The 26,435-nt window shown below is 40.1% G+C and overlaps 1 protein-coding gene across 2 annotated transcripts; it reads left to right on the forward strand.

The window, feature by feature from the left end:
• The first annotated feature begins 725 nt into the window (after positions 1–725).
• On the forward strand, positions 726–25,032 carry LOC141127024 (aquaporin-5-like). 2 transcript variants are annotated; one of them, XM_073613148.1, is made up of 4 exons: positions 726–1,174; positions 8,727–8,888; positions 9,846–9,926; positions 23,074–25,032. In XM_073613148.1, exons 1-4 carry the CDS (start codon positions 812–814, stop codon positions 23,290–23,292), a joined length of 825 nt encoding a protein of 274 aa, XP_073469249.1. In that variant the 5' UTR covers positions 726–811; the 3' UTR covers positions 23,293–25,032. The 2 variants fall into 2 exon arrangements, with proteins under 2 accessions (XP_073469249.1, XP_073469248.1); XM_073613147.1 differs by lacking the exon at positions 726–1,174 and adding an exon at positions 1,548–2,016.
• Positions 25,033–26,435: the final 1,403 nt, after the last annotated feature.

Here is a 26,435-nt window from a genome sequence, read left to right on the forward strand (position 1 = left end):
AAGGAGGGAGGAGCTAGGAGCAGCGAAGACGGGCCTGAGAAGAGGAGGATCGGGGGGCTGCTCTGTGCAAAACTAACTGCACAGAGGAGGTAAGTATAATATGTTTGTTATTTAAAAAAAAAAACAAGCCCTTACAATCACTTTAAGTACATCCCGTGTGAATGAGGCGTAATATTACATGTTTTAAACTGGAATAAATGCTATTCTTGCATGTGTTTGGAGAGTTATTTAATATAGCAGTGTGAATATATTATTACAGTTCAAAATTAATCCAGAAGAAATTATCCTACAAATTTTGAAATACACACACTATACACACTTTTTACTCTAATCTATACTATACTGTACCTCCATTTAGAATATACACATGAGTAAAAGGAAAATAAAATGCCATTTTTTCAAGCTACATTACAGAACAAATGTAACTGTACAGTCACAGTGCAAATAGTTATTGTATATGAAGAAACTGATATTTATTGAGGAACCTTGCAATTAATTAAGCAATCTGGATGCCATTCAGCAATGTGTGCCGCATGGGGTGTCACCGGTATGTCATACACTGGCATAATGCATCAGATGTCATTTGTGAACATGAGAACTTTCTATTTTACCATTAGGGAAGGTCTGAATTCTTCTGAACTGGAAACTTTTAAAGACCTGTCTTGATTTCTGGTTACAACCCTTTCTGGGATGGTTCCCTGTTCTTCCTATAGATATATATATATGCCACTGAAATGCCACACAGGTAAACAGCAGGCAGATCTTGAAAACAAAATATTCCTGTATTGCTTATTTTTCTGCTAACAGCACAATGAGGAACGAATTCTGCTCTTTAGCGTTTGCTCGGGCGGTGTTTGCAGAATTTCTGGCCACTTTAATATTTGTCTTTTTGGGGGTAGGTTCTGCCCTTAATTGGTCTTCGGCTCTGCCAACTGTTCTGCAGATCTCCATAGCCTTTGGCCTTGCCATTGGTACCTTAGTACAAACGTTTGGACATGTCAGTGGGGCCCATATAAACCCAGCAGTCACTGTAGCTTTCTTATTGGGCTCCCATATTTCTATTTTACGAGCCCTATTCTATATAATTGCACAGCTGGTAGGGGCAATTGCAGGAGCTGGCATCATACATGCAGTAGCGCCAGTGAATGTCCGTGGAAATCTGGCCATTAATGCGGTAAGTACTATGTGTATGTATGTAGAAGGCTTCCATATCTATCTATCTATCTATCTATCTATCTATCTATCTATCTATCTATCTATCTATCTATCTATCTATCTATCTATCTATCTATCTATCTATCTATCTATCTATCTATCTATCTATCTATCTAGCTATCTAGCTATTTATCTAGCTGTCTATCTAGCTATTTCCCTTTCTCCATATCTATCATTCTGTCTATTTGTATTGGTACCCTATCTATCTCTCCATAACTATCTATATAATAGGGAAGGTCTGAATTCCTCTGAGCTGGAAAGTTTTAAGGACCTGTCTTGTTTCCAAAGTACAACCTTTTCTGGAATGGTTCCCTGTTCTTTCTCTAGATATATATATGCCACTGTAATGCCACACAGGTAAACAGCAGACAGATCCTGAGAACAAAACATTCCTGTCTTGCTTATTTTTCTGCTTACAGCACAATGAGGAACGAATTCTGCTCTTTAGCGTTTGCTCGGGCAGTGTTTGCAGAATTTCTGGCCACTTTAATATTTGTTTTTTTTGGGATAGGTTCTGCCCTTAAATGGGGAGAACTTAATCCCAACGAGCCTGGGCCAAATGTTCTGCAGATCTCTTTGGCTTTTGGCCTTGCCATTGGTACCTTAGTACAAACATTTGGACATGTCAGTGGGGCCCATATAAACCCAGCAGTCACTGTAGCTTTCTTATTGGGCTCCCATATTTCTATTTTACGAGCCCTTTTCTATATAATTGCACAGCTGGTAGGGGCAATTGCAGGAGCTGGCATCATATATGCAGTAGCGCCAACAAAAGTCCATGGAAATCTGGCCATTAATGAGGTAAGTGCTATGTGCATCTATCTATTAATCTATCTATCTATCTATCTATCTATCTATCTATCTATCTATCTATCTATCTATCTATCTATCTATCTATCTATCTATCTATCTATCTATCTATCACACATACAATACATGAGCAGCCATGCACACACTGTCGATAGATTGATGTATGTATGCACACTCCACTCAAGCAAGCAGCAGCCAGACATCAGAAGGAGAGCTCAGCCATGGCAGCTAATATATTTTCTCTGTACAGGTTACCTTTATAATTACAATTATACAGATATGATTCATTTTCATGCTATAAAAACATTGCAAAAGCTGCCATTTCCTATATCAGTCCCCAATCACACGTATATGCTGCAACAGCGTAATTGTTAACCAAAACAGGTTCTGCATGCTTGCAAAAATTTTTGATCACCATATTTTGTTGTGTGTTTCCTCGTTTACTGACACAATGCTCAGATGTGACATGGTGCTTGCGAAGCTCCCATACAGGCTTGTTCAATAACGCAGTGAGGTTGATTTACTATAAACTGGAGCGCGCAAGATCTAGTGCAACTTTGCATAAAAACCAATCAGCTTCCAGGTTTTATTGTCAAAGCTTAATTGAACTAGATGAAATTAGAAGCTGATTGGCCATGTACTGCTGCACCAGATTTAGTAAATAAACCCCAATGCATTGAGCCATGATGCTGCACAATGTGGCAATAACCTATGGCAACCAATTAGATTTCAATTTGCTGTAGATACATCAGTAAGGAGATGATATCTGATAGGTCGCTATGGGTTACTGCACACTGAACAATTTTAAGATTCAAGGCTAATAATATTGCCTTCCTCAACATTTGCGCTATCGGTAGATTTCACGGGGTTGCTCTGAATATTTCAGCCATATGTTCCATATCAATGGATTCCTATCCCTGCCTCATTGTCTTTTTATCTCAAACTGATCTTTGTGATGTCTCACCTAGTGTCCTATTTTTACTGTACAACAATCTGTTTACATTTATTCAAATTAGCTTTTGTTAGATAACCCTGCAGACGGAGTGAGCCTCATTAATTTCACTTGGCATTCTTTGATATCATCTAGATAAACATGTACAGTAATGACAACATGGAAAGAATTTGAATAATATATTTTATTAAAAACACAGAACACTTACAATTCTGGTTCACGGTGTAGTTGGAATAGTCTCTCTGTGCTGGAATGTGATATTACTGCTTTGCATAATGTGTATAACTAAATAAATTGTTGGCTCAGGCTGATAGGTGAAATGCAATCTTAAAGGGGCAGTATCACAAATATTTCACCAGTAATTGAATTTATTTTTGCATGACAACTACAAGGGGCACTTTACATGGAAATGGAAAAAGGAAAGAGAAGGTGATAACTTCCAATTTTCTTCCAACTGTAATGTTTCTACTTCAGGTTTAAATAGTCTCACTTCAATTTTTATTAATGTGTCCTGTTCCCCAGGAGACAAAGGACATGTTGTACTTTGTCCTATCTTCCTATGTGCTGTCTATGGCTAGCTGGGACAGGGCACTCCTCCTCCCTCCTCGGTCATCCGACAACGCAATGAGCACGGAGACAGCTGCTTTGACAAACTGCCCTTTTCTCCATCTCCAAGCACTTGCTGAACAGAAATGTCTCGGAACAAATACAGGGGTCAAGGGGCTTGTCCGTGGCCGAACCACGCTCTGTGTGTCAATGGACACACAGAGCTGGCTCAGGATGACACCTGATAGAAAGCCCCCATAGCAAGCGACTTCCTATGGTGGGCACTCGGCAGGGGCAGGGAGCCAGGAGCGCTGGCCGGGGACCCAAGAAGAGGAGGATCAACCCTGCTCTGTGCAAAATCATTACACAGAGCTGGTAAGTATACCATATTTATTATTTTAATAATAAAAAAATGTAAAGCTTTAACATCACTTTTCTAAGTAGCCACATATATTTAATGCTGCAAACTTAATTTTCTGGGAAGAAATGTTTGTTCTAAAAACAACTGTAGACATGAGATAAGAATGAACCATTTCAGTCTTGTTGCCAGATCAAGGGACAATCGTAGTTACATAGTTAGGGTGAAAAAAAAAAAGTCCATCTAGTTCGACCAATATAAAAAATAAATAAATAATCCTATACCCACAGCTGATCCAGAGAAAAGCAAAAAATCATGTAATCATGTAAATCATGTAAAGCATGGTCCATGTTGTTCCAGTGGGAACAGTAGTAATATCCAGTTATATTTTGTGCATTTAGGAATATATCCAGCTTTTTTTTTAAAACAATCTACTGATCTGGCCAGAACTAGTATATTTGCCAGTATTGTTAATATCATGTCTATGGAACCCCAGCTACTAAAACAACACAACTGAAACAATCGGTCAGGAAGGTTTGAACACTTGTTCCAGTCACTATTGTTCTTCCCATCAATAAGCCTGTGTTTCTTCCTTTCACCTCTCCAATGACTGTATTCCCCTATTGTCTATAGGCCACCTATAACAATCCCATTTCTTCATATGTCTCTTATATGTTTGCCACTTAGTTCCCAGATTGATCCATCTCAGAATTTTTTTTTGCAGGGGTTGCCTGTTTCATTAGGATTACTGCTCAAAATGTTACCTGTCTGTAATGCCGCATACACACGAGCAGAATGTCCGACAGAAAAAGTCAGACGGAAGCTTTTCATCATCTATTCCGATCGTGTGTGTGCCTCATCGGACTTTTTTTTTTGAAAATTCTGACGGACCTATAAATAGAACATGTTCTAAATATTTCTGACAGAACCAATTCCTATCGGGAAAACCGCTCCTCTGTATGGACCAAAAGCGACGCATACTCTGAAGCAAGTACGAGATGGAAGCTATTGGCTACTGGCTATTGAACTTCCTTTTTCTAGTCCCATCATACGTGTTGTACGTCACCTCATTCTGGAAGGTCGGACTTTGGTGTGGCCGTGTGTAGGCAAGACCGCATGAGCGGAATTCCGTCGGAGTTCTGTCGGAGAAACCTTCGGAGTTTATTCTGACTGCAAAACCGGTGGTGTACGCGGCATTAGGAACGATTCCCCTTCCAACAGTCACTGCTTTATCATACACCTTTGAAATGCTCATATATTTTTTCTTTATCTTTTTTTTTTGTAAATTTAATATACATGTATGCTAAGATTTAAGGTGTAAGCTTTGAGATCATAGCACATAGTGAGTTAATTTGGCAATATCTTGAAAATGATTGTAGTAACTGATAATGAGGCCATGAAGGTTGCCGTTGGTGGTTAGAGTGTTTGATTGTCTAAGTAGTAATAGGAAATACCCAACATGCATGGAATAATAGAGGTGCGTGTTCAGGGAAAGTAACTCACATGAGGGTCTTATCATGGTCATCTAAAAAGGGAACTTTGATAATTAAAGGGGTTGTAAATCTTTGTGTTTTTTCACCTTAATGCATCCTATGCATTAAGGTGAAAAAACACCTGTCAGTGACCGGCCCCCCAGCCCCCCCTGTTTTACTTACCTGAACCCTTGAACTTGACCCACGGGGACGCGCTTTCTCTCTGCCGGGGCTTCTCGGCTCATGATTGGATAGATTTATAGCAGCGCAGCCATTGGCTCCCTCTGCTGTCAATCAAATCCAATGACGCGAGCGCCGGGGGCTGGGCCGAGTCCTGCATTCGGCCTCTATGGACGCTGAATGCTGGACTCGGTAACGCGCCCGCAAGGTAACCCCCTAGGGGAAGCGCTTCACCGAGGGTGTTATCAGATGTGGGGAGGAGCCGCGAGAGCCGCCGGGGGACCCCAGAAGAGCCAAGTTGGGGCCACTCTGTGCAAAACGAGCTGCACAGTGGAGGTAAGTATGATATGTTTGTTTGTTTTGTTTTTTTTTTATTTACCTTTACAATCACTTTAAGGGCAATACAACAGGTCCATTTTGGAGCAGAGAGGGTAAAGAACATATAGTTACCCTATGAGTTGTCTTCTTGTTCACCTGACAGAGGCAGAGGGAAACCTGGTACTCCTGGGTCTCCTAGGGCAGAAGCATAAGGGGCACAGCCTTGGACATAGTGTTGCTAAGGGTACCGCTTAGACGGAAGCTTCTCTTACCTCTGCATCACCAAGCCATGCCCTGCACTATGCAAGTCCTGCAGATTACGTGGGGAAAGCTCTGATGATTACACAGGAAGAGCCACATTCTCCCTCTGTAATCTGTAGGACTGAGCTATCAGTTTGACAGCTTAGGTACAAATACCATACTGGACTGGTGATCCCACAATAGTGATAAAACTTTTCTGCGAAAGGAAATTTAATAGGACACGCGGCCATTCACTAAAATTAGAAGAAAAGCGGTGTAACCTTAAACTGCGTAGAGGATTCTTTACTGTAATGCCCTGTACACAAGGACATTCCGACAACAAAATCCATGGATTTTTTTCTGACGGATGTTGGATCAAACTTGTATACATACGGTCACACAAAGTTGTCGGAAAATCTGATTGTTTTGAACGTGGTGACATAAAGCACGTACGACGGGACTATAAACGGGGCAGTAGCCGATAGCTTTCGTCTCTTAATTTATTCTGAGCATGCCTGGCACTTTGTACGTCGGATTTGTGTACACACGATCGGAATTTCCGACAACGGATTTTGTTGTTGGAAAATTTTATAGCAAGATCTCAAACTTTGTGTGTCGGAAATTCCTATGGAAAATGTGTGATGGAGCCCACACACGGTTCCGAATTTCCGACAACAAGGTCCTATCACACATTTTACATCGTGTGTACAGGGAATAAGAGTGGTAAGGATGTGGAATTCTCTTCCACAGGCAGTTGTTTCAGCGGGGAGCATTGATCATTTCAAGAAACTATTAGATAAGCACCTGAACGACCACAACATACAGGGATATACAATGTAATACTGACATAAAATCACACACATAGGTTGGACTTGATGGACTTGTGTCTTTTTTCAATCTCGCCTACTATGTAACTATGTGCTGTAATTAAGGTTCTGTTCTAAATTCATATTTACAGAATATACACAGCCCTGTATTAAAAAGATTTTTCAAGCCAAAACTTTTTCTGAGTTTTGGATAGAGTGGGGAAGAATTAGAAGGAAGTTTATACAGCTGTCTGGAGCTCCATGAGATTATCCCTCACCTCCTGCCACAGTGACAACAGTGTTAACAGACAGGAAGCATGGGGAAATCTCCAACAGCAATCCAGACAGATATAAAAATATTTTTAATTGTTAGAGTAGGAGTAAGGCTTGAATCCCAGCTTTTTGTTGTAGTCTGCATCCTTATTGCTTATTTTCCATCAGTTCCTTTCTGGTCAAACTATTATCACCAAAATAGTAAGTGAGGAGATATCTCTCTAACAAAGTCACAGTAAAAACCTGAAAAGGTTGTAATCCTTTCCCATGCTATCTTAACTAAAGGCAATACTGCTGGACATACGCTTTAGGTAGGTGATTACAGCTTTATCAGCACATTAAGATGTTCTCAACTTTCCAGACCCTGGTGCTAGCAGTCCCCAATCCCAAAATCCCCACTCTAAGCATCCCTCTTCTGGCTGCTGAAAATATGTAGAACCTTCAGTTTACTTTGTCATATACATTCTCTTATATAGCCACTCTATATACAAAATTGTTTATATGAGCGAACACAAATAATTAGTAACATCTTGCTTTAAGATAATTGCAATATGTTTAATTAAGAGCGATTTATAGTTAATTACATCTGTGACGTTTCTCATTTATTCAGGTCATGGTAAAGCTAGTAATAGTTCTTGGATAAAAAAAAAAGCTAGTAATAGTCACATTCAGCTGGACTTGTTCTGTAATGCTGAAAATGTTTTCCAGCTTATCCAAGCCACTTGTTCATTTCTGATGAATGTCGGTTAGATACCCCAGCATGTATATTCACACTTTAAGCCCTGGTTCACACTGGAGCAATTTGACATGCAATTTGACACGTCAAATCGCATGTCAAATCGGCAGCAATTGCCGTCAATGGCACCGTCAATGGCACCGCATCTGCGTTGCACCGATTTCAAAAAGTAGTTTCTGTACTACTTTTTTCAATTACGGGCTGCGATTTACATTGACATCTGTGCAGAAACCTGCACAGATGTCTCTGAAATCGTGGCCGAAATCAGGACTGACATGCGGGAGTGAAATTGTGCGAGTTCGGCTGAACTCGCACGGCTTCATTCCCGCAGCTCAGTGTGAACCTGAGCTCAAACACCTTAATCCAGAAACCGTGGAATATGTTAAGACAGATGATGGCTGTCCATGAACAGGATGGGAGATGTTAAAGTGTGGAACCAATTGGTTCTACTTACATAATCCCATCCTTTGGTGTTAGGAAGCCTTCATAAGTGTTATAGCACTCTATTTGGAAGATAGATGGTATTATTGTTCCAGTTTGGCAGAGATGGTCTATTTCATGCCTCTTACAAATAACTTGCCGTGAAAAAGTGAACCAAAGAAGTGACGCCACTTACAATCCAAATGCCCTGAAGAATTGAACTGAAGAAGAAGTCCTTTTGAATATGATTAACTATTTTTAGCTACAGTTAATTATAGCGTACTTCTAAAACATTATGGTTATGGACTGGTAGACATAAGGCTGCATTATAAATGTCAGTATGATCCGTGGTTGGCTATGTAGATATCCAGTTTAGTAAGGGACTTTCTCTTCTCTGCAGGTGAACTCGGGAAACTCAGGCTTGGCTCTTGTTGTGGAGCTATTGCTGACCTTCCAGCTTGTACTCTGTATCTTCGCATCCACAGACGACAGAAGGACTGACAATGTTGGTTCACCAGCTTTGTCCATTGGACTTTCAGTGACCTTGGGGCATCTTTTGGGGGTAAGAGATTGTAATTTTACTTGCAGCTGCATTCTTCATGAGATTAAAAATTAGGAGTGGTTAGGAATGGTTTTCTTAAGGGCATACATTTCTTAACCAATACATATTTTATAATATATTAAAGTGTATAAAACCAAATCTTTTTTATATTTTGGGAAGAGTAAGAACCACAACATTTTGTACCCTAGAGAAATGACCTAAAGTGAGAGGAAATTCCTCAAAATTATGGAAAAATACCATCTCTGTGTTTTGTGACTACTCAAAAATTTTAGATTTGCCATCACTTTCTATACTGAAGTCAGTGGCCACCAGGTCAATCAGAGAGGATAAACTTTCCCAGGGGGGCACAGACAACAATATACACCTGAGTTTAAACATGTTTTCATTATATCTAAAACTAAAAAAAAAATGTTTTGATTTTTACACACATTTAAATAGGATAGATAAAATGCAAAACAAAATCCTTTTTTTTTAAATATTGTATCTTCCCCATACCCCTAATTGCTAAATGGTCCTATATATAGAGAGGAAAATGCTTTTGTCTTCAAGGGCCTCATGTATTATTGTTCTTACTAACAATTGGAGTTATAGAACTAATCAGGTTCATACTTTTAAGACAGGTCTACTGCTGATTGGTGGCTGAAAAGTAACTCCAATTGATACAGCACAAAGGGTTTCTGTGACCGATCAAAATGACTGTGGGAGAAGCATCAGATGAAAGCTGTCATCTTCTGAATATGACCCTCTTGAATTCCATGATGTCTTCTCCCTGAAACCAGCAGTCAAAGAATGGCAACTGCCAGTTCACATAGGCATTTTGCTTCTTGACAGGTTCCCTTCTATTAATGTGAAAATATATACATTTTATTGTGTGTTTTCATTTCAAACATATACCAGAAGAACTCTCTGCTGGTATCCATGATAATGTAGAGTAAAATTGTTTATTTCTTCCAACAGATCTATTTCACAGGATGTTCCATGAACCCAGCCCGATCCCTGGGACCTGCAGCCATTACTGGAATCTTCAAAGATCAATGGGTGAGACTTATTTTCCTACATAGTCATGCCTTTATTTGAACCTTTAAATCAAGTTCACTCTCCTGGGATTGAGAAAATGACCTATTCATCTTCTGATCGCTTCATGCTTGACGTTATTGTTCTCTGTTAAGAGCCTGCAGTAATAGTTATAGAGTTATAAAAATGTAAAATAATGAAATGTAATAATCAAGAAACAAAAAATAATAGTTCAGCTACTGGGTTATACATACAGTCAGGACCATAAATATTGGGACATCGTCACAATTCTAATCTTTTTGGCTCTATACACCACCACAATGGATTTGAAATGAAACAAACAAGATGTGCTTTAACGGCAGCCTTTCAGCTTTAATTCGAGGGCATTTACATCCAAATCAGGTGAACGGTGTAGGAATTACAACAGTTTGTATATGTGCCTCTCACTTTTTAAGGGACCAAAAGTAATGGGACAGATTAACAATCATCCATAAAACTTTCACTTTTTAATACTTGGTTGCAAATCCTTTGCAGTCAATTACAGCCTGAAGTCTGGAACGCATAGACATCACTGGACGCTGGGTTTCATCCCTGGTGATGCTCTGCCAGGAATCTACTGCAACTGTCTTCAGTTCCTGCTTGTTCTTGGGGCATTTTCCCTTCAGTTTTTTCTTCAGCAAGTGAAATGCATGCTCAATTGGATTCAGGTCAGTTGATTGACTTGGCCATTGCATAACATTCAACTTCTTTCCCTTAAAAAACTCATTGGTTGCTTTCGCAGTATGTTTTGGGTCATTATCCATCTGCACTGTGAAGTGCCGTCCAATGAGTTCTGAAGCATTTTGCTGAATATGAGCAGATATATTGCCCGAAACACTTCAGAATTCATCCTGCTGCCTTTGTCAGCAGTCACATCATCAATAAATACAAGAGAACCAGTTCCATTGGCAACCATACATGTCCACACCATGACACTACCACCACCATGCTTCACTGATGAGGTGGTATGCTTTGGATCATGAGCAGTTCCTTTCCTTCTCCATACTCTTCTTTTCCCATCACTCTGGTACAAGTTGATCTTGGTCTCATCTGTCCATAGGATGTTGTTCCAGAAATGTGAAGGCTTTTTTAGATGTTGTTTGGCAAACTCTAATCTGGCCTTCCTGTTTTTGAGGCTCACCAATGGTTTACATCTTGTGGTGAACCCTCTGTATTCTCTCTAGTGAAGTCTTCTCTTAATTGTTGACTTTGACACACATACACCTACCTCCGAGAGAGTGTTCTTGATCTGGCCAACTGTTGTGAAGAGTGTTTTCTTCACCAGGGAAAGAATTCTTCGGTCACCCACCACAGTTGTTTTCCGTGGTCTTCCGGGTCTTTTGGTGTTGCTGAGCTCACTGGTGCATTCTTTCTTTTTCAGGATGTTCCAAACAGTTGATTTGGCCACACCTAATGTTTTTGCTATCTCTCTGATGGGTTTGTTTTGTTTTTTCAGCCTAATGATGGCTTGATTCACTGATAGTGACAGCTCTTTGGATCCCATATTGAGAGTTGACAGCAACAGATTCCAAATGCAAAAAGCACACTTGAAATTAACTCTGGACCTTTTATGTGCTCCTTGTAAATGGGATAATGAGGGAATAACACACCTGGCCATGGAACTGCTGAGCAGCCAATTGTCCCATTACTTTTGGTCCCTTAAAAAGTGGGAGGCACATATACAAACTGTTGTAATTCCTACACCATTCACCTGATTTGGATGTAAATACCCTCAAATTAAAGCTGGAAGTCTGAAGTTAGAGCACTTTTTGTTCGTTTCATTTCAAATCCATTGTGGTGGTGAATAGAGCAAAAAAGATTAGAATTGTGTCGATGTCCCAATATTTATGGACCTGACTGTATACTGGGATATAAATATACAATAAGTTTTAATTCTGCTATGTATTCATTAACTAGTCATTTTTATATACAACTAGAATTATAATCTGAATCTTTCTTAAAGTGGAGGTCCAGGCTAAATTCAAGTTTAAATCAGCTCCCAACCCCTCCTAACTCCTACTCTAATGACCCTATAGAGGAAGGATGCTTAGACGTACCTAATCTCAGGGTGGTGGTGGTTGTACCAAGATAGTCAAATTGCCCTTGTTCTCTAAGGTAGGCTTGGGGACCAAGCCACCGATCACCATATCTCTAAGTTTCTGGATGATGGTACAATTCTTTACATATCCTCTACTATGATTATTGCTATAGAGGCTACATTTATTTCTTCTATAGGGAAGTTCAAATAGGAGTTAGGAGGGGGGAAGGAATCGTTAAGGCTTAGTTAGCTCTAGCCTAGACTTCCACTTTAATATTATACCCCCATAATACCCTGCAGAGCTGCAATCAGACTGGAGGAGGGAGGGACTCACTGATAGAGATGAGGTGCGGGTGTGCTGCTACCATAGGCGAATACTGTAGGTTTAAGATACACGGACCTGCCAAATTTATAAACAGATTCATGCGGTAGAAATTTTTAGAAGCTGTAATTCACTGCATAGCCTTAAAAATACTGGCCAACAGCCTTAGACGGGTCAATAAGGGAGCTTTTCGTTAAGCCAGCCACCTCACTTTAAAATTTCAAAGAAACAATATATGAGATCAATGGTCCCAAAACTCCTGAATGCTGCAAAGGGTCTGATCCCAAAAAAATGGTTAAAAAGTGAAAAACCAGATATAAGAGAGTGGTATGAAAAAAAAAGATTATTATTGTAAAATGGATTTGCTGAGAAGTAGGGAGAGAAGACATTATAATAAGTGTACCAGCCTCTGGGAGGGTTGGAAAAGATTTAAAACCTCGGATACATATTTAGACAAGATGGAGGAAGGAGTAGGTATTGAGTTAGAATGATAAGGGACTTGGGGGGAAGCAAACCAGATAGAAGTGGGGGGGGAGGGTGGGAAGATGGGGATGACAGATAGAGAGACAAGGAAGGGATAGAGTAATAGGGGTAGTGTTATATATGTTAAGCTTTTTTTTTTGTAATTAAAATAGATTACATTTTTTTTAAGAATTAATAAAGATAATCTTGAATAAAACCACGATAATGTGAAAAATGAGAGGGGACAAAATTGATCTCCGAAGTTGAAACAACGTCTCTCAGAAAACTTTCGCTGAAGTAGAAGAAAATTTTTTTTTTTTAAAAAAGGGAGCACAGAGCAGCTATACTGTCAGTAGACAGTGGAAGCTGGTAGAGAAAAAGTATTGGGAAGGCTGAAATACTGCACAGGGAGAGATTAGGGTCAATTAGGCAATTATACTTTGTTTCTGATTGCTAGCTCATTGGGCAATCATCCATTTTGTTTACTGCCTTCTTTTTTGTGCATGTGTTCTTATTATTGAGGGTTCTTTTGTGTTTCATTTTATTTTGTAATTGTTTGCTGTCATGTCCATAGCAAACTTTTTTTTTTGCTGCAATACATCCCTAAAAATGTGTTTTTGTTTCAGGGGTTGGTATTTTGATGTTTTCATTCCTTTTGTGGGTTTTCTATTTTCATGATGGGGCCTTTTTAAATCTAGCATGTTCAAATTACAACATTGACTTATTACTCATCATCTGTTCTTGGAGCTGTCTTTTTTATTTGCAGCATGCTTTAAGAAAAAAAAAAATAAGTGCAAGAATAGTGTGCACCTAAACCACCTCACATTATATCATTCACATTCCCCATAGATAAAATAAATGTTATGCACACACCAGTTAGGCCTATTATCCCAGATTAAAACTATCCTGCTGCTGGCCAATTTTACACAGCTGCATTTTCTGCTGGATATTAATAATTGTAGAAAAAATCCCAGCCTGTGCTCTTTGTCTCTAGTACATTTGGTCATTTCTATTTGAACCTGTCCTGCTGCTAGCCAATTTTGTTTACTGCTGTGTCATCTGTAGTTTCTTAAAGCTGATGTCCATGTTTCATGTCACTTTAAATAGTTTGTTTGGACCAAGCCGGTCCAAACAAACTGCTTCATGAAGTGCTGCAGCGTCTCTAAGCACCGTATTTACTGCATGTAACTTCAGCTACATACAGTACATAGCGTTGGCTTCCGGCTGTGAGAAGAAGACATCCAGTCTCACACCCGGAACAATACAGAGATTAATTTAGCCATTCATAGGCAGTTTTATAATCTGTCAATAAATACAAAGCTTCCTCTGATTGTCTGAGTGGGAAAGGCAGGCTGATGACATCACATTTTTAGACCTGGCTAATCAGAGGAAGCTTTGTATTCATTCACAGAATACAAAGCTGCCTATGAATGGCTGACGCCGCTCAGCCAGATTCTGTTTTGTTCGGGGTGTGAGACAAGAAGTCTCTGTCTTACTTCTGGAACCCAGTACTGTGTACTGTATGTAGCTGAAATTACATGCAGTACATACAGTGTTTAGAGACACTGTAGCACTTAGTGAAGCAAATAGTTTGGACCAGCTGCTTCTGTATGTAAGGCAAGCATATTTTAAAAAGAAAATCAATTGCACAACCAAATTTGCATGGTCAAAGTATGCTAAGACAGTCTATAAGAATCACACTTTTCTGTAACACCATGTGCAGCTTTACGGCATCCCCCATGCATTTTATTTGTATATATTCATTGTTGGCCTTGAACCTGCACAAAATTGTATAGTATTTTTAACAATTTTTTCTATTTGCTTTTTGTTGCATATTCCTTATTAAAAGTGTCCATGATCTCATGCCTTTTTGACAGTAGTTTAATTTGCCCAATATAACCTTCAGTGAGATTCACCTTTAAATTTACCAAACCCTTGGCAAATAGAAGTGGGGCTGATTCGCCTATCATAACTCACTGAGCCTATCAGGGGTCTCTTGCACTGCACAGTGCTGTCAGTCTAAGACTGTGAACATGCTTAGGAGGGGAGAGCACAGGGACAGCCTCATTCTTTATTGCCCACTCAGAGCCTTGGAGGTGCATCTAGGACCAGACTTCAGTGCCTGGCTATGCTGTCTTGCAGGGATGGCTGGATTACAGGACTAGTTGAGCAGCCTTGCAAATCCTTTGGCAGATAAAACAGTACGCATACAGCATATTTATTTAAGTGGATTATTTACAATAGCTTATTGCAGGAGTTCCGCTAAAAACATGCACACATTTAATGTTAGTACTCAGAGAAGTTAATACATCTGCTATTATGCATGTTAGCTTTTAACACTCCTTAGAGGTAAACTCAAATATATTTTTTTGTAGACTTTTATCTTTTATAAAAGCTTTGGTGCTTATTCTATGTTTGTGTGTGCCGATATTTTGTATTGAATTATATCTTTATCAAACACTGTTATGAGATGTAAAATAACCAAGAATTATGTCCTATAATTCAATAGTTTTTTGCTTTTTGAAATATTGAAGATATGCACTACATTATTTAGGGGGCTCAAAGTATATCCAATGACAAAACATTTTTGAAAAGCTTGGATAGAGAAAGAAATGGATGAAACCTCTGTTGGGTTGGGTTTTTTTGCCATTTAAGTCAACTACTTGTTGTCCTTTAAACACAACAGTAAGTGAAAAAAATATCCCCAAAGTAAGGGAACCCCCTCTTTGACAGTTGTCTATGAACAAACGTCCACAATAGAAGACTTCACCTCTATTCCTATTCTGGTGACAACTCAAAATATTGGATTTTTGCATTATTCCTCACTTTTAGACCTGGTAAAAGAGGTCATGAAGAGGAAGCGCATCTCCCTAGCGAGGATACCAACAGCAATAAAGACCTGACAATAGTTCTAACCCTTCACCACTCCATCCAAAACAAAGAAAGCTTTAGATACACTTTAAGTGAATTAAAAAAATGAAAACACTGACATCTGGATTGACAAATGGGAACCAGTCCAGTATAAAGATTGTTAAAATTTTGTTAATGAAATCCTGGATTTGTGTGGTACAAGAAGGTTTATTTGGTAAAGGGACCATTTCCACTTCTGGTTATATCATGGATAGAAATTTTACATAGTTAGCCAGGTTGAAAAAGAGATACAAGTCCATCAAGATCAACCAACAGAAAAAAGAATGCATACATTATTTGAAAACCTCTATATACAGAACTCTATAACCACAATTGATCCAGAGAAAGGCAAACAAGAACCCTATAAAGCATGGTGAGATTTGCTCAACAAATCTTCCTGATAAGATAAAATAGAGATAAGATAAGATTTATTTTTATTGTAGAAAACAAATTCACAATGAAATTACATTTCTACTCCACACATTATTCATACATCACAATTATCCACCATGCATTTACCACAAAGGATTTAATTATACCAAAAAAACTATATATAAAAGTGTCCCCGTATTATAAAAGTATAAAAAGGGTCCTCATAATAAAAAAAACTAAACAAGACAATAAAATAAAACTATGTGACCTCTTTCATTTCATTCCTGCATTGATAGCCTTAATAGCTCTGGGAAAGAAGCTCTCTTTAAATCTATTTGTCCTGGTTTTAATCACCCTAAAAGGTCTCCCAGATGGCAATAATTCAAAGAAATGACAACCAGGATGAGTGTGGTCTCTCACTATTTTTCCTGCTCTACAAAGGCAACGAGTCTCATATATTTCTTCTAGAGAAACAAGTTCAAACCCTACAATTTTCTGCGCTTGTTCGAACCACTCTCTTTAGAGCATTTTTATCTGTCTGCGTACAACTAGGATACCAAACTAGAATACAACACGTTAATGTACTTTCAATGGCAGAGCGATAGAAGGTCTTTAGTACCTTCCTTCCCAAGCCATTCTTCTAAGGAGTCGCAAAAAATATAAATGATGTTGCGATTTCTTAATAATGGCTTTAACTCTGATTGTCCACGATGAGTTTTCAGAAATGCATGTTCCCAAAAACCTAAAGGTAGAGATCCGCTCCACGCACACGCCTTTAATAAAAAGCGGTGCTGGTTCAGGCCTGTTCCTTCTGAAATCTACAATCAGTTCCTTTGTTTTCACTGTGTTTAGGATCAGGTTATTCGCTGTACACCATTCCACTATCCTATCAACCTCTCTCCTGTATTGCTCCTCATCGTCTCCAGTGACACAACCAATTACGAAAGTGTCATCGGCAAGCTTGACTATACTATTGGTCTCATAATAGGCGGTGCAGTCATATGTGTACAGCGCATAGAGAAAGGGACTTAACACACAACCCTGTGGTGCTCCGGTACTTATGTCTCACTTGGAAGAAACAAAACGTATCCAATTTGACCACCTGTGAGTGATGGACCAAAAAATCCCTTATCCAAAAACAAATAAAGGGTGGCAAATCCAATTTTTGCATTTTTTTTAACCAACTGATCTGGAATGATGGTATTAAAGGCAGAGCTGTAGTCTATAAACAACATCCTTATATAGTTTCCCAAATTCTCCAGATCACTAAGTGCCCCATGCAGCGCTAAAGCTATCGCATCTTCTGTGCTTCTATTTGCCCTATACGCAAACTGATAAGGATCTAAACTACCCGGTAATCTAGTTTTGATATATTTCAAGTCCAACCTCTCAAAGCACTTCATTAGTACTGGGGTCAGTGCTATTGGTCTATAATTGTCGAAACTTCCCACAGTTGACTTTTTTGGAATTGGAATAATAGTGGCTGATTTTAAACATGCCAGACCAAAAGCAGATGATAGTGATCGATGAAAGATCTTGGCAAAGACCCCAGCTAATTGATCAGTGTAGGCCTTAACTACTCTACCTGGGATTCCGCCTGGACCTGATGATTTCCTCGTATTTATAACCTTAAACACCTGCCTCACCTCATATTCCTGTATAGTGAGTGTACAGTTTCCTGGACCTAAAGGACACCCTATATCCTGGTTTGGTAACACAACCTCAAACCCTGAGAAGAACCTAATTAATTCAACCAGTGAAGCACTAGAATTCCCTTCCATTTTTGTAGTTCCTCTATTTTGTAAGGCAATGGTTGTCCAGCAGGATAAGCTGCTAGCGCACGCCCGCAGGGTCGTGCAGTGTGGTGATTGATGGTGTGGTGTGTCAGTCTGATATACCGCATCTCTGATCCCAGTAAAGAGCCTCTGACGTAGACTCTTTACCACGTGATCAGCTGTGTCCAATCACAGCTGTTCACACTGTAAACAGGAAGAGCCATATATTGGATTTTCCTCCACTCACGCTGACAGGCTCAAGTAGAGGAGAGCAGATTGGCTGCTTTCCTGACAGGGGGGGTCTGCACTGATTGATTATCAGTGCAGCCCCCCCGAGGATGCCCACCCAGGACCACCATGGATGCCCACCCATGACCACCAGGTATGCCAATCAGTGCCCAAGGGATGGCACTGTGCCCATCAGTGATGCCTGCCAGTGCCCCCTGACAGTGCCACCCATCAGTGCCTATCATTGCCACCCATCAGTGCCGCCTATAAGTGCCCACCAGTGCCACCTATCAGTGCCACCTATCAGTGCCCATTGGTGCTTCCTATCAGTGCCTATCAGTGCTGTATATCAGTGCCACCCATCAGTGACTGTCAGTGCTGCTTATCAGTGTCGCCTATCAGTGCCCATCAGTGCTGCATATAAGTGGCTCATCATCAGCGCCCATCAGTGCCACCTCATCCGTGCCAATCAGTACTGCCTCATCACTGCCTATCAGTGCAGCCTCATCAGTGCCCATCAGTGAAGAAGAAAATGTACTTATTTACAAATTTGGTAACAGAAACGAAGAAAAACTTTTTTTTATTTCAAAATTTTCGGTCTTTTTTTATTTGTAGTGCAAAGAAAAAAAAACCCAGTGGTGATCCAATACCACCAAAAGAAAGCTCTGTTTGTGGGAAACAAAATGATAAAAATTTTGTTTGGGTACAGCGTCGCTTGACCGCAACATGTGATAGCGCTGAAAGCTGAAAATTGGTCTGGGTAGGAAGGTACATAAGTGCTTATATTTCCCCCATGACCCCCAATAAACAGGTTTTAGCAGGAGTTTCCTGGGACATGAAAATGATTTCAGTGGCTCCTATGGGGTAAAAAGGTTAATCTGGGATAGGATGTGAAGCAACAATACACGACCTGGGCTTTAACCATTCTCTACTCCATCCTAAATGAAAAAAACGGCTGGGGTTTAGATATACTTGTTGCATATCCCACTTGTTTTAAGGGTTTCCAAAATAACAGCATCAGTGTACATTTCTTTATCATCATTAACTTTATTTTTACAGATGAATGTATTTGTAATGATAGTATACAAGGAGAACATCGATAATTAAATTATTCATGTGGTACAGATTATGACATACAGCACCATCCTGAAGAAAAGTGTTGACGCCCCTTATATGGCGAAGCCGTAAATACAGATTTAAAGACTGTTACATACAGTATAATAATCATAGTTTATTCATTAAAATATACACTCGCCCTTCTTAAACTAATCATTTTCTTTATGACTTGTATTTAATTTATAATGAGGCCTGTCATTATAATGATTCATACCTACAGCGAAGCTTCCTTAATTTGACAACAGTTTGCTGTTATGCTATTAAAAAAAAGTAACAGTGTGGTAAGAATTATTCAAAAATAGAAATACAAAGGTATTGTAAGGATAATCCAGATTTATCATTGGTAGTTAAAAGTCAGTCTTCTCAAAACGGATATTTCAAATTTAACAGATGCTAAAGATTTAAACGACAACTCATATACACTATATTACCAAAAGTATTGGGACACCTGCCTTTACACACACATGAACTTTAATGGCATCCCAGTCTTAGTCCATAGTGTTCAATATTGTGTTGGCCCACCCTTTGCAGCTATAACAGCTTCAACTCCTCTGGGAAGGCTGTCCACAAGATTTAGGAGTGTGTCTATGGGAATGTTTGACCATTCTTCCAGAAGCGCATTTGTGAGGCCAGGCGTTGATGTGGACAAGAAGGCCTGGCTCACAGTCTCCGCTCTAATTCATCTCAAAGGTGTTCTATCAGGTTGAGGTCAGGACTCTGTGCAGGCCAGTCAAGTTCCTCCACCCCATACTCGCTCATCCATGTCTTTATAGACCTTGCTTTGTGCACTGGTGTGTAGTCATGTTGGAATAGGAAGGGGCCATCCCCAAAATGTTCCCACAAAGTTGAAACCATGAAATTGTCCAAAATGTCTTGGTATGCTGACGACTTAAGAGTTCCCTTCACTGGAACTAAGGGGCCAAGCCCAACCTCCGAAAAAAAAAAAAAACACCCACACCATAATCCCCCCTCCACCAAATTAATTGGACTAGTGCACAAAGCAAGGTCCATAAAGACATGAATGAGCAAGTTTGGGGTGGAGGAACTTGACTGACCTGCACAAAGTCCTGAACCCAATAGATCACCTTTGGGATGAATTAGAGTGGACACTGCGAGCCAGGCCTTCTCGTCCACATCAGTGCCTGACCTCACAAATGCGCTTCTGGAAGAATGGTCAAACATTCCCATAGACACACTCCTAAACATTGTGGACAGCCTTCACAAAGGAGGTAAAGCTGTTATAGCTGCAAAGGGTGGGCCAACTCAATATTGAACCCTACAGACTAATGCCCCGTACACACACTCGGACATTGATCGGACATTCCGACAACAAAATCCATGGATTTTTTCTGACGGATGTTGGCCCAAACTTGTCTTGCATACACACGGCCACACAAAGTTGTCACAAAATCCGATCGTTCTGAACGCGGTGACGTAAAACACGTACGTCGGGACTATAAATGGGGCAGTGGCCAATAGCTTTCATCTCTTTATTTATTCTGAGCATGCGTGGCACTTTGTCCATCGGATTTGTGTACACACGATCGGAATTTCCGACAACGGATTTTGTTGTCGCAAAATTTTATATCCTGCTCTCAAACTTTGCGTGTCGGAAAATCCAATGGAAAATGTGTGATGGAGCCTACACACGGTCGGAATTTCTGACAACAAGGTCCTATCACACATTTTCCGTCGGAAAATCCGACCGTGTGAGCGGGGCATTAGACTGGGATGACATTAAAGTTTATGTTCTTGTAAAGGCAGGCATATGGTGTATGTAAGGGAATGCATGCCCCTTACTGCCAAAAAAACATACTTGCATCCATTTGTTTAAAAAAAAATGTCCTTAACAACATTGTGGCTGCAATACACCTTTCAAAGTCTTCCTGTGTTGTGAGAATGTTAATTAAAAAGACCCTGCCATTTATTATTTTAAATTCAGTATTTCCTTTCCATACATAAACTAATCATTTTATTTATGACTTGTATTTAAATTATAATGAGGCCTGTCGTTATAATGATTCATATCTACAACAAAGCTTCATTCATTTGACAACAGTTTGCTTTCATGCTATTAAAAAAGTACCAGAGGGCTAAGAATTATTCAAAAATAGAAATACAAAGGTACTGTAAGGATAAACCAGAATTATCATTGGTAGCTAAAAGCCAGTCTTCTCAAAACTGATATTTCAGTTTAAACAGATGCTCAAGATTTAGATGATAGCCTATATATGTAAAGGGATGCAAGTCCCCTCCCTACCAAAAACATACTTACAGCTATTTGTTTTTTAAAAAAATACACCTGCAATACACCTTTCAAAGTCTTAATGCACAATGCCCCGTGTTGTGAGAATATTAATAAAAATATAACTTTTATTCACTTGCAATTTGCCTAAAACTTGCTAGAAAAAGTAAATACTCCAGGAAAGTTATCTAGCACAGCCCCCACTTATATGCCGTTTCGTCTTCCGGAAACTGCACCTCTCTGTGCTGGTTCAGCTCCTCTGCTTCTCCCCTCGGTGAAGTTAAGGGAAATACTATAGAACAGCTTTTCTTAAACAAGGTTCAGTGAATTCCAGTTTCCAAGGGAATCGTCCTGCCATGGTACATACATACTTACAGTGGTCCAAGCTGGATGAATCTAACTGTGCAAAAATTGCCATACCTGGAATTCATCTTTAAAGTGTTTGTTACCCAACACTTCATATTCCTGTGCACAGGGCCATCTTTAATGCAGGGTGCCCCGGTCATTGTTGTGGGGCCCAAAGCAGCTGCCCTTTGAGCCCACACTGCCCGCAAATAGTTGATAAGTGGAATCAGGAGGGCCCAAGAAAATGTTTGCCCAGGGTCCAATCAATATTAAAGATGGCCCTGCCTGCACAACAAACAAGAGGTCCACGCTGCGCACAGGTGAGCCGGCTCCAACAGTACGATCTCCTCACTGCAGGGTGCTTGCCCGGGGCTTTGATAAAGCACAATTCGTGCGCGAAACATGTAAGCCATACCTCCCTTGCTTTTACATGTACTGCTCCTCATGTTCTTCATGGTTTTATGTGAATAAAGGCATTTGGATCTCAGTTTGGTGTGCAGCCATCCGGACTTTCCTTTCATTATTATTTCATATTCCTGATATGAGTCTGCTGTACCATGTACTTCAGAGGTCTTCAAACTGCGGCCCTCCAGGTGTTCAGGAACTCCAATTCCCATCATGCCTAGTCATGTCTGTGAATGTCAGAGTTTTACAATGCCTCATGGGATGTGTAGTTCTGCAACAGCTGGAGGGCCGTAGTTTGAGGATCCCTGATGTACTTATATGAGAAGGTATCCTGGTCTCTTTTATATTGCTTCCTTATATGTGAAATCCCTGATGTTCCTGCCAGTCCCTCTGCTTTCTTATTTAAAACTGACCACACTAAGCAGGAGAGCATACTGTGGTAAGTTCTCTAGCTATGCTGGGAACTCAGTGTATTCTCCCCCAATGATCAAACTTGTCCTGACACCCCCGCGCTGCACAGACATTCACTTGCAAGCTCAGTATGCTGCTGATTCTCCTCCCCCAGCTCTTATGGAGCTGAGAACTGAGGGAATGTGATTATTAAAAAAAAAAAGTGAAAAAAAGTATTTATAATATTTTTTATATCTATACAAAAATGTTTTGCCTTTCATTTCTATTTTAAATTGAGTGGGTTGTTTTACAAGGTGTTTGTGTACAAATGACTTTAATTGCTCCTGTATTTTGTCTGGGCAATGACACTTTAATGACCTCTGGCCATGGAAGAAATTACCAGCAAGCACCACATTGGCTTTGAATGGTCACATGCCACTTGCCATGGCATTTGACAGGAAAATGTATGTCTATACATAGCGTCAAATTTTTAGAGCTAATAATAAAGTTCCATATTTCTACAGGTGTTTTGGATTGGCCCCCTTGTTGGTGGTGTATTGGCCTCGCTCACATACAACTACGTCTTATACCCGCACAGCAAGAGTTTGTCTGACCGGATCGCTGTCTTGAAAGGAACATATGAGCCTGAGGAGGAAGCATGGGACAACAAGCAAGAGCACAAGAGGCAGTCAGTGGAGCTGTACTCTGCTCACCCTCTCCCCAAGGGTACAGAGAAATTCTAAACTTGAAGGACTTCAAACCAACCAACCCTATTATTTATGCCTGCAAAACCTGAAGCTTTCAGCAAAGGAAGTTTATAAAATTATTTGGTATTATCAGTTCTCTGCAAAACTGAATACACTGTAAATATACTTAGTTTCGTACTGCTCTATAGCGTTTTTTTTTATATAACACTATTGTCCTATCCTTTATACCCCAAGGCTCTGAGGCTTGAAAACCAAACATCATGAACCAGGTTCCATTGTTTGCTATTGGATGCTGGCTATACAATTATCAATTCAGCAAACAGTTCAGCTCGCCAAAATCATCTTTTGTGCTGCATCCAGTGATAGCCTTCTATTCATTCAACATTATATAAACACAAAATGTCAGGGTTATTAGACTCTACCTTGTACTTCTTTGTATATATACCATGTCAGTCTGATGACTTACGCTATACAAAAAGCAGGGTTATGTTCGTCATAAGACATTTGTGCGCCTATGTCTAGAGCAGCAAACAATTTAATTTTTTTTTTTTGCCTTGTCTGCCCACCTGTGGCCACTTGTAGGTAAATCTAGGCTCAGAACTGATAGGAAGAGATGTGCAATGGTTTCCGAGAAGAGTCACTAGACTTGTAGTAGCTTAAAGCCTCGTACACACTTTTCCTATATTTTCATTGTGTATATGCTTACCATAAAAAAGGTCTAACCAAAAAGCCATACCTGTCTTTTGTAGATCCATTAGTTTTATGACGTTGTCTTAAATATATGTATACCTAATGTAATTAAATGTAATATGTGTATATTTATGATGGAATGTTTGAAAGTGTAATGTCAGCTGCTTTATGATTTACAAATACTGACTGAATGCTGTTGTGAGTTTATTTGTACTGTTCCTAAGAGAGAATAAAACTCTCTACAAAATAAGTCTAGCTATTTTTTACTATACACTGGGTCAGCAGGTAACATAATAAGGCACATAAACTGCACTTAAATGACTCATATTAGAATGAATAATGCCGCGTACACACGGTCGGACTTTTCGTCTACAAAAGTCCGACAGCCTGTCCGACAGACTTTTGATGGACTTTTGTCAGACATTTGGTGTACTTTTGGTGGACTTGCGGCAGACTTTCTTACGAACGGACTTGCCTACATACGATCACACAAAAGTCCGACGGATTCGTACGTGATGACGTACACCGGACTAAAATAAGGAAGTTGATAGCCAGTAGCCAATAGCTGCCCTAGCATGGGTTTTTGCCCGTCGGACTAGCACACAGACGAGCGGATTTCTGGGTCCGGCGTAGTTACGACGTAAAGATTTGAAGCATGTTTCAAATCTAAAGTCCGTCAGATTTGCGGCTGGAAAAGTCTGCTGAAAGTCCGCTGAAAGTCCGGGGAAGCCCACACACGATCGGATTGTCAGCCAGCTTTAGTCCGTCGGCGTCCGTCAGACTTTTGTAGACGAAAAGTCCGTCCGTGTGTACGCGGCATAACATTTTATTTCACAAATAATGGCACAGTGGCTTAGAGAATGGCATTTCTGCTTTGCAGCACTGGGGTTTGCAGTCTGAATCTGAACCAGGACATTACCTTCATGGAGTTTGTATGTTCACCTTGTGCATGCGTGGGTTTCCTCCACTCCCGCTCCTCCACAATATAGTAGGTTAATCTCAGATTGTAAACTCCTTGATGTGAAGTGCTGCATAAATTGTCAGTGCTATATAAATACCTATAATAAAGAGATTGATGTGAATGTACACTATCATTAAAGCAAAGCTCTGTTTCCCAAGACCGAAGTCTTGCCGTACCCAAAACCTCTGGTGTCTATACTCACCTTTCTCACACCCTTCCCCTGTTCCGATCACTATCAGTGCCCTGCAGAAAATGAACATTCTTCCAGGTAAGGGACCGTATGCTCCCATGCTCTAAGCTCTAAGAACACATTAACAGGGTCCCCAAGTGGAGCGCATATCTCCGAGTGGTAGAATTGACTTTTGCACAGATCCTTACAGAGACATTGGTGGGGACTGGAGCAGTGGTCTGGAGCAGGGGTAGCAAGTATGGGCACTAGAGGGTATCTACTGTACTTGGAGGCTGGGGTGTGGTTTCATACAGATTCACTATAGGGCTAGGTTAAGACCTGCATCTAAACTGCTACTTCTTTGAATGAATGAATGAATGAAAGACTTGTATAGTGCTGCAAATGCAAACTGAATCGCCTCAAGGCGCTTTACCATCCTGTATCGTCCAGCTTCTTAGAAGAGGTAGGTCTTAAGTTTTTTTTGAAGGCCTGATGGTTTTCTTCCAAGCGGATGTTAGTTGGTAGTGCGTTCCATAGCAGTGGTCCTTGGACTGCGAATCTTCGGTCTCCCTTCGATTTGTAGCGGGACTTGGGAATGAAGAGTAGGTTTTGGTTCGCTGATCGAAGATTGCGATTAGGTGTGTAATGTTTTACTTTCTCTCATAAGTTTTGAGGAGCGTTTCCTTGTACGCATTTGTGGGTGAGGCAGAGGGTCTTGAATGTGATCCGATTCTTTATGGTTAGCCAATGTAGGCTCCTCAGGGACGGAGAGATGGATTCCCAGGGTTTTTTTCCTGTTACCAGTCTTGCTGCCATAAATAGGCGTGCAATCTTTGAAAATCTGTCTGCATTCGGATCACTTTTCAGAGCTGGTTGACAAGCGATGAGGAGGTGACGTGATGCCTCCACACTACATGCTTTAACCTCATAAACACATAGCTTCCTTATTCGCATCATTTTCGGTGGACTTGCTGCCTGCTGATTGCAACATATTGGATCGTTTTTGCTGCAGGCGTGAAGCAAAGCAACTCCCCCATCTGCTCCCATCATAGCTTAAGGAGGGGGGGGAGTTGGGGGGAGCTAAAAACACAGCTCATCTGCACGTTTTCAAGGCCCCCCAACCGCAAGTCTGAACAATTCAGTTTCTGTTTATAAAAGCTAAAGTTCTTACTGAAAAATTCTAAGAGATTAAAAAAATACAGATATTTACAACAATCTCTTAAGAACATCTGTCTTCCAGGCCATGATACGACTCTAAAGCAAAATGTACATCCTGATATTCTATATACACTATATTACCAAAAGTATTGGGATGTCTGCCTTTACACGCAGATGAACTTTAATGTTATCCCAGTCTAA

This window comes from Aquarana catesbeiana, linkage group LG02 (assembly GCF_042186555.1).
Source record: "Aquarana catesbeiana isolate 2022-GZ linkage group LG02, ASM4218655v1, whole genome shotgun sequence".
NCBI lineage: Eukaryota > Metazoa > Chordata > Amphibia > Anura > Ranidae > Aquarana > Aquarana catesbeiana.

Excerpts from the sequence above, each read along its gene's own strand:
- LOC141127024 (XM_073613147.1), top strand. The coding sequence starts at position 1,639 with ATGAGGAACGAATTCTGCTCTTTAGCGTTTGCTCGGGCAGTGTTTGCA. Across the intron at positions 8,889-9,845 it reads CCTTGGGGCATCTTTTGGGG|ATCTATTTCACAGGATGTTC; the intron begins GTAAGAGATTGT and ends TTCTTCCAACAG. Across the intron at positions 9,927-23,073 it reads GAATCTTCAAAGATCAATGG|GTGTTTTGGATTGGCCCCCT; the intron begins GTGAGACTTATT and ends ATATTTCTACAG.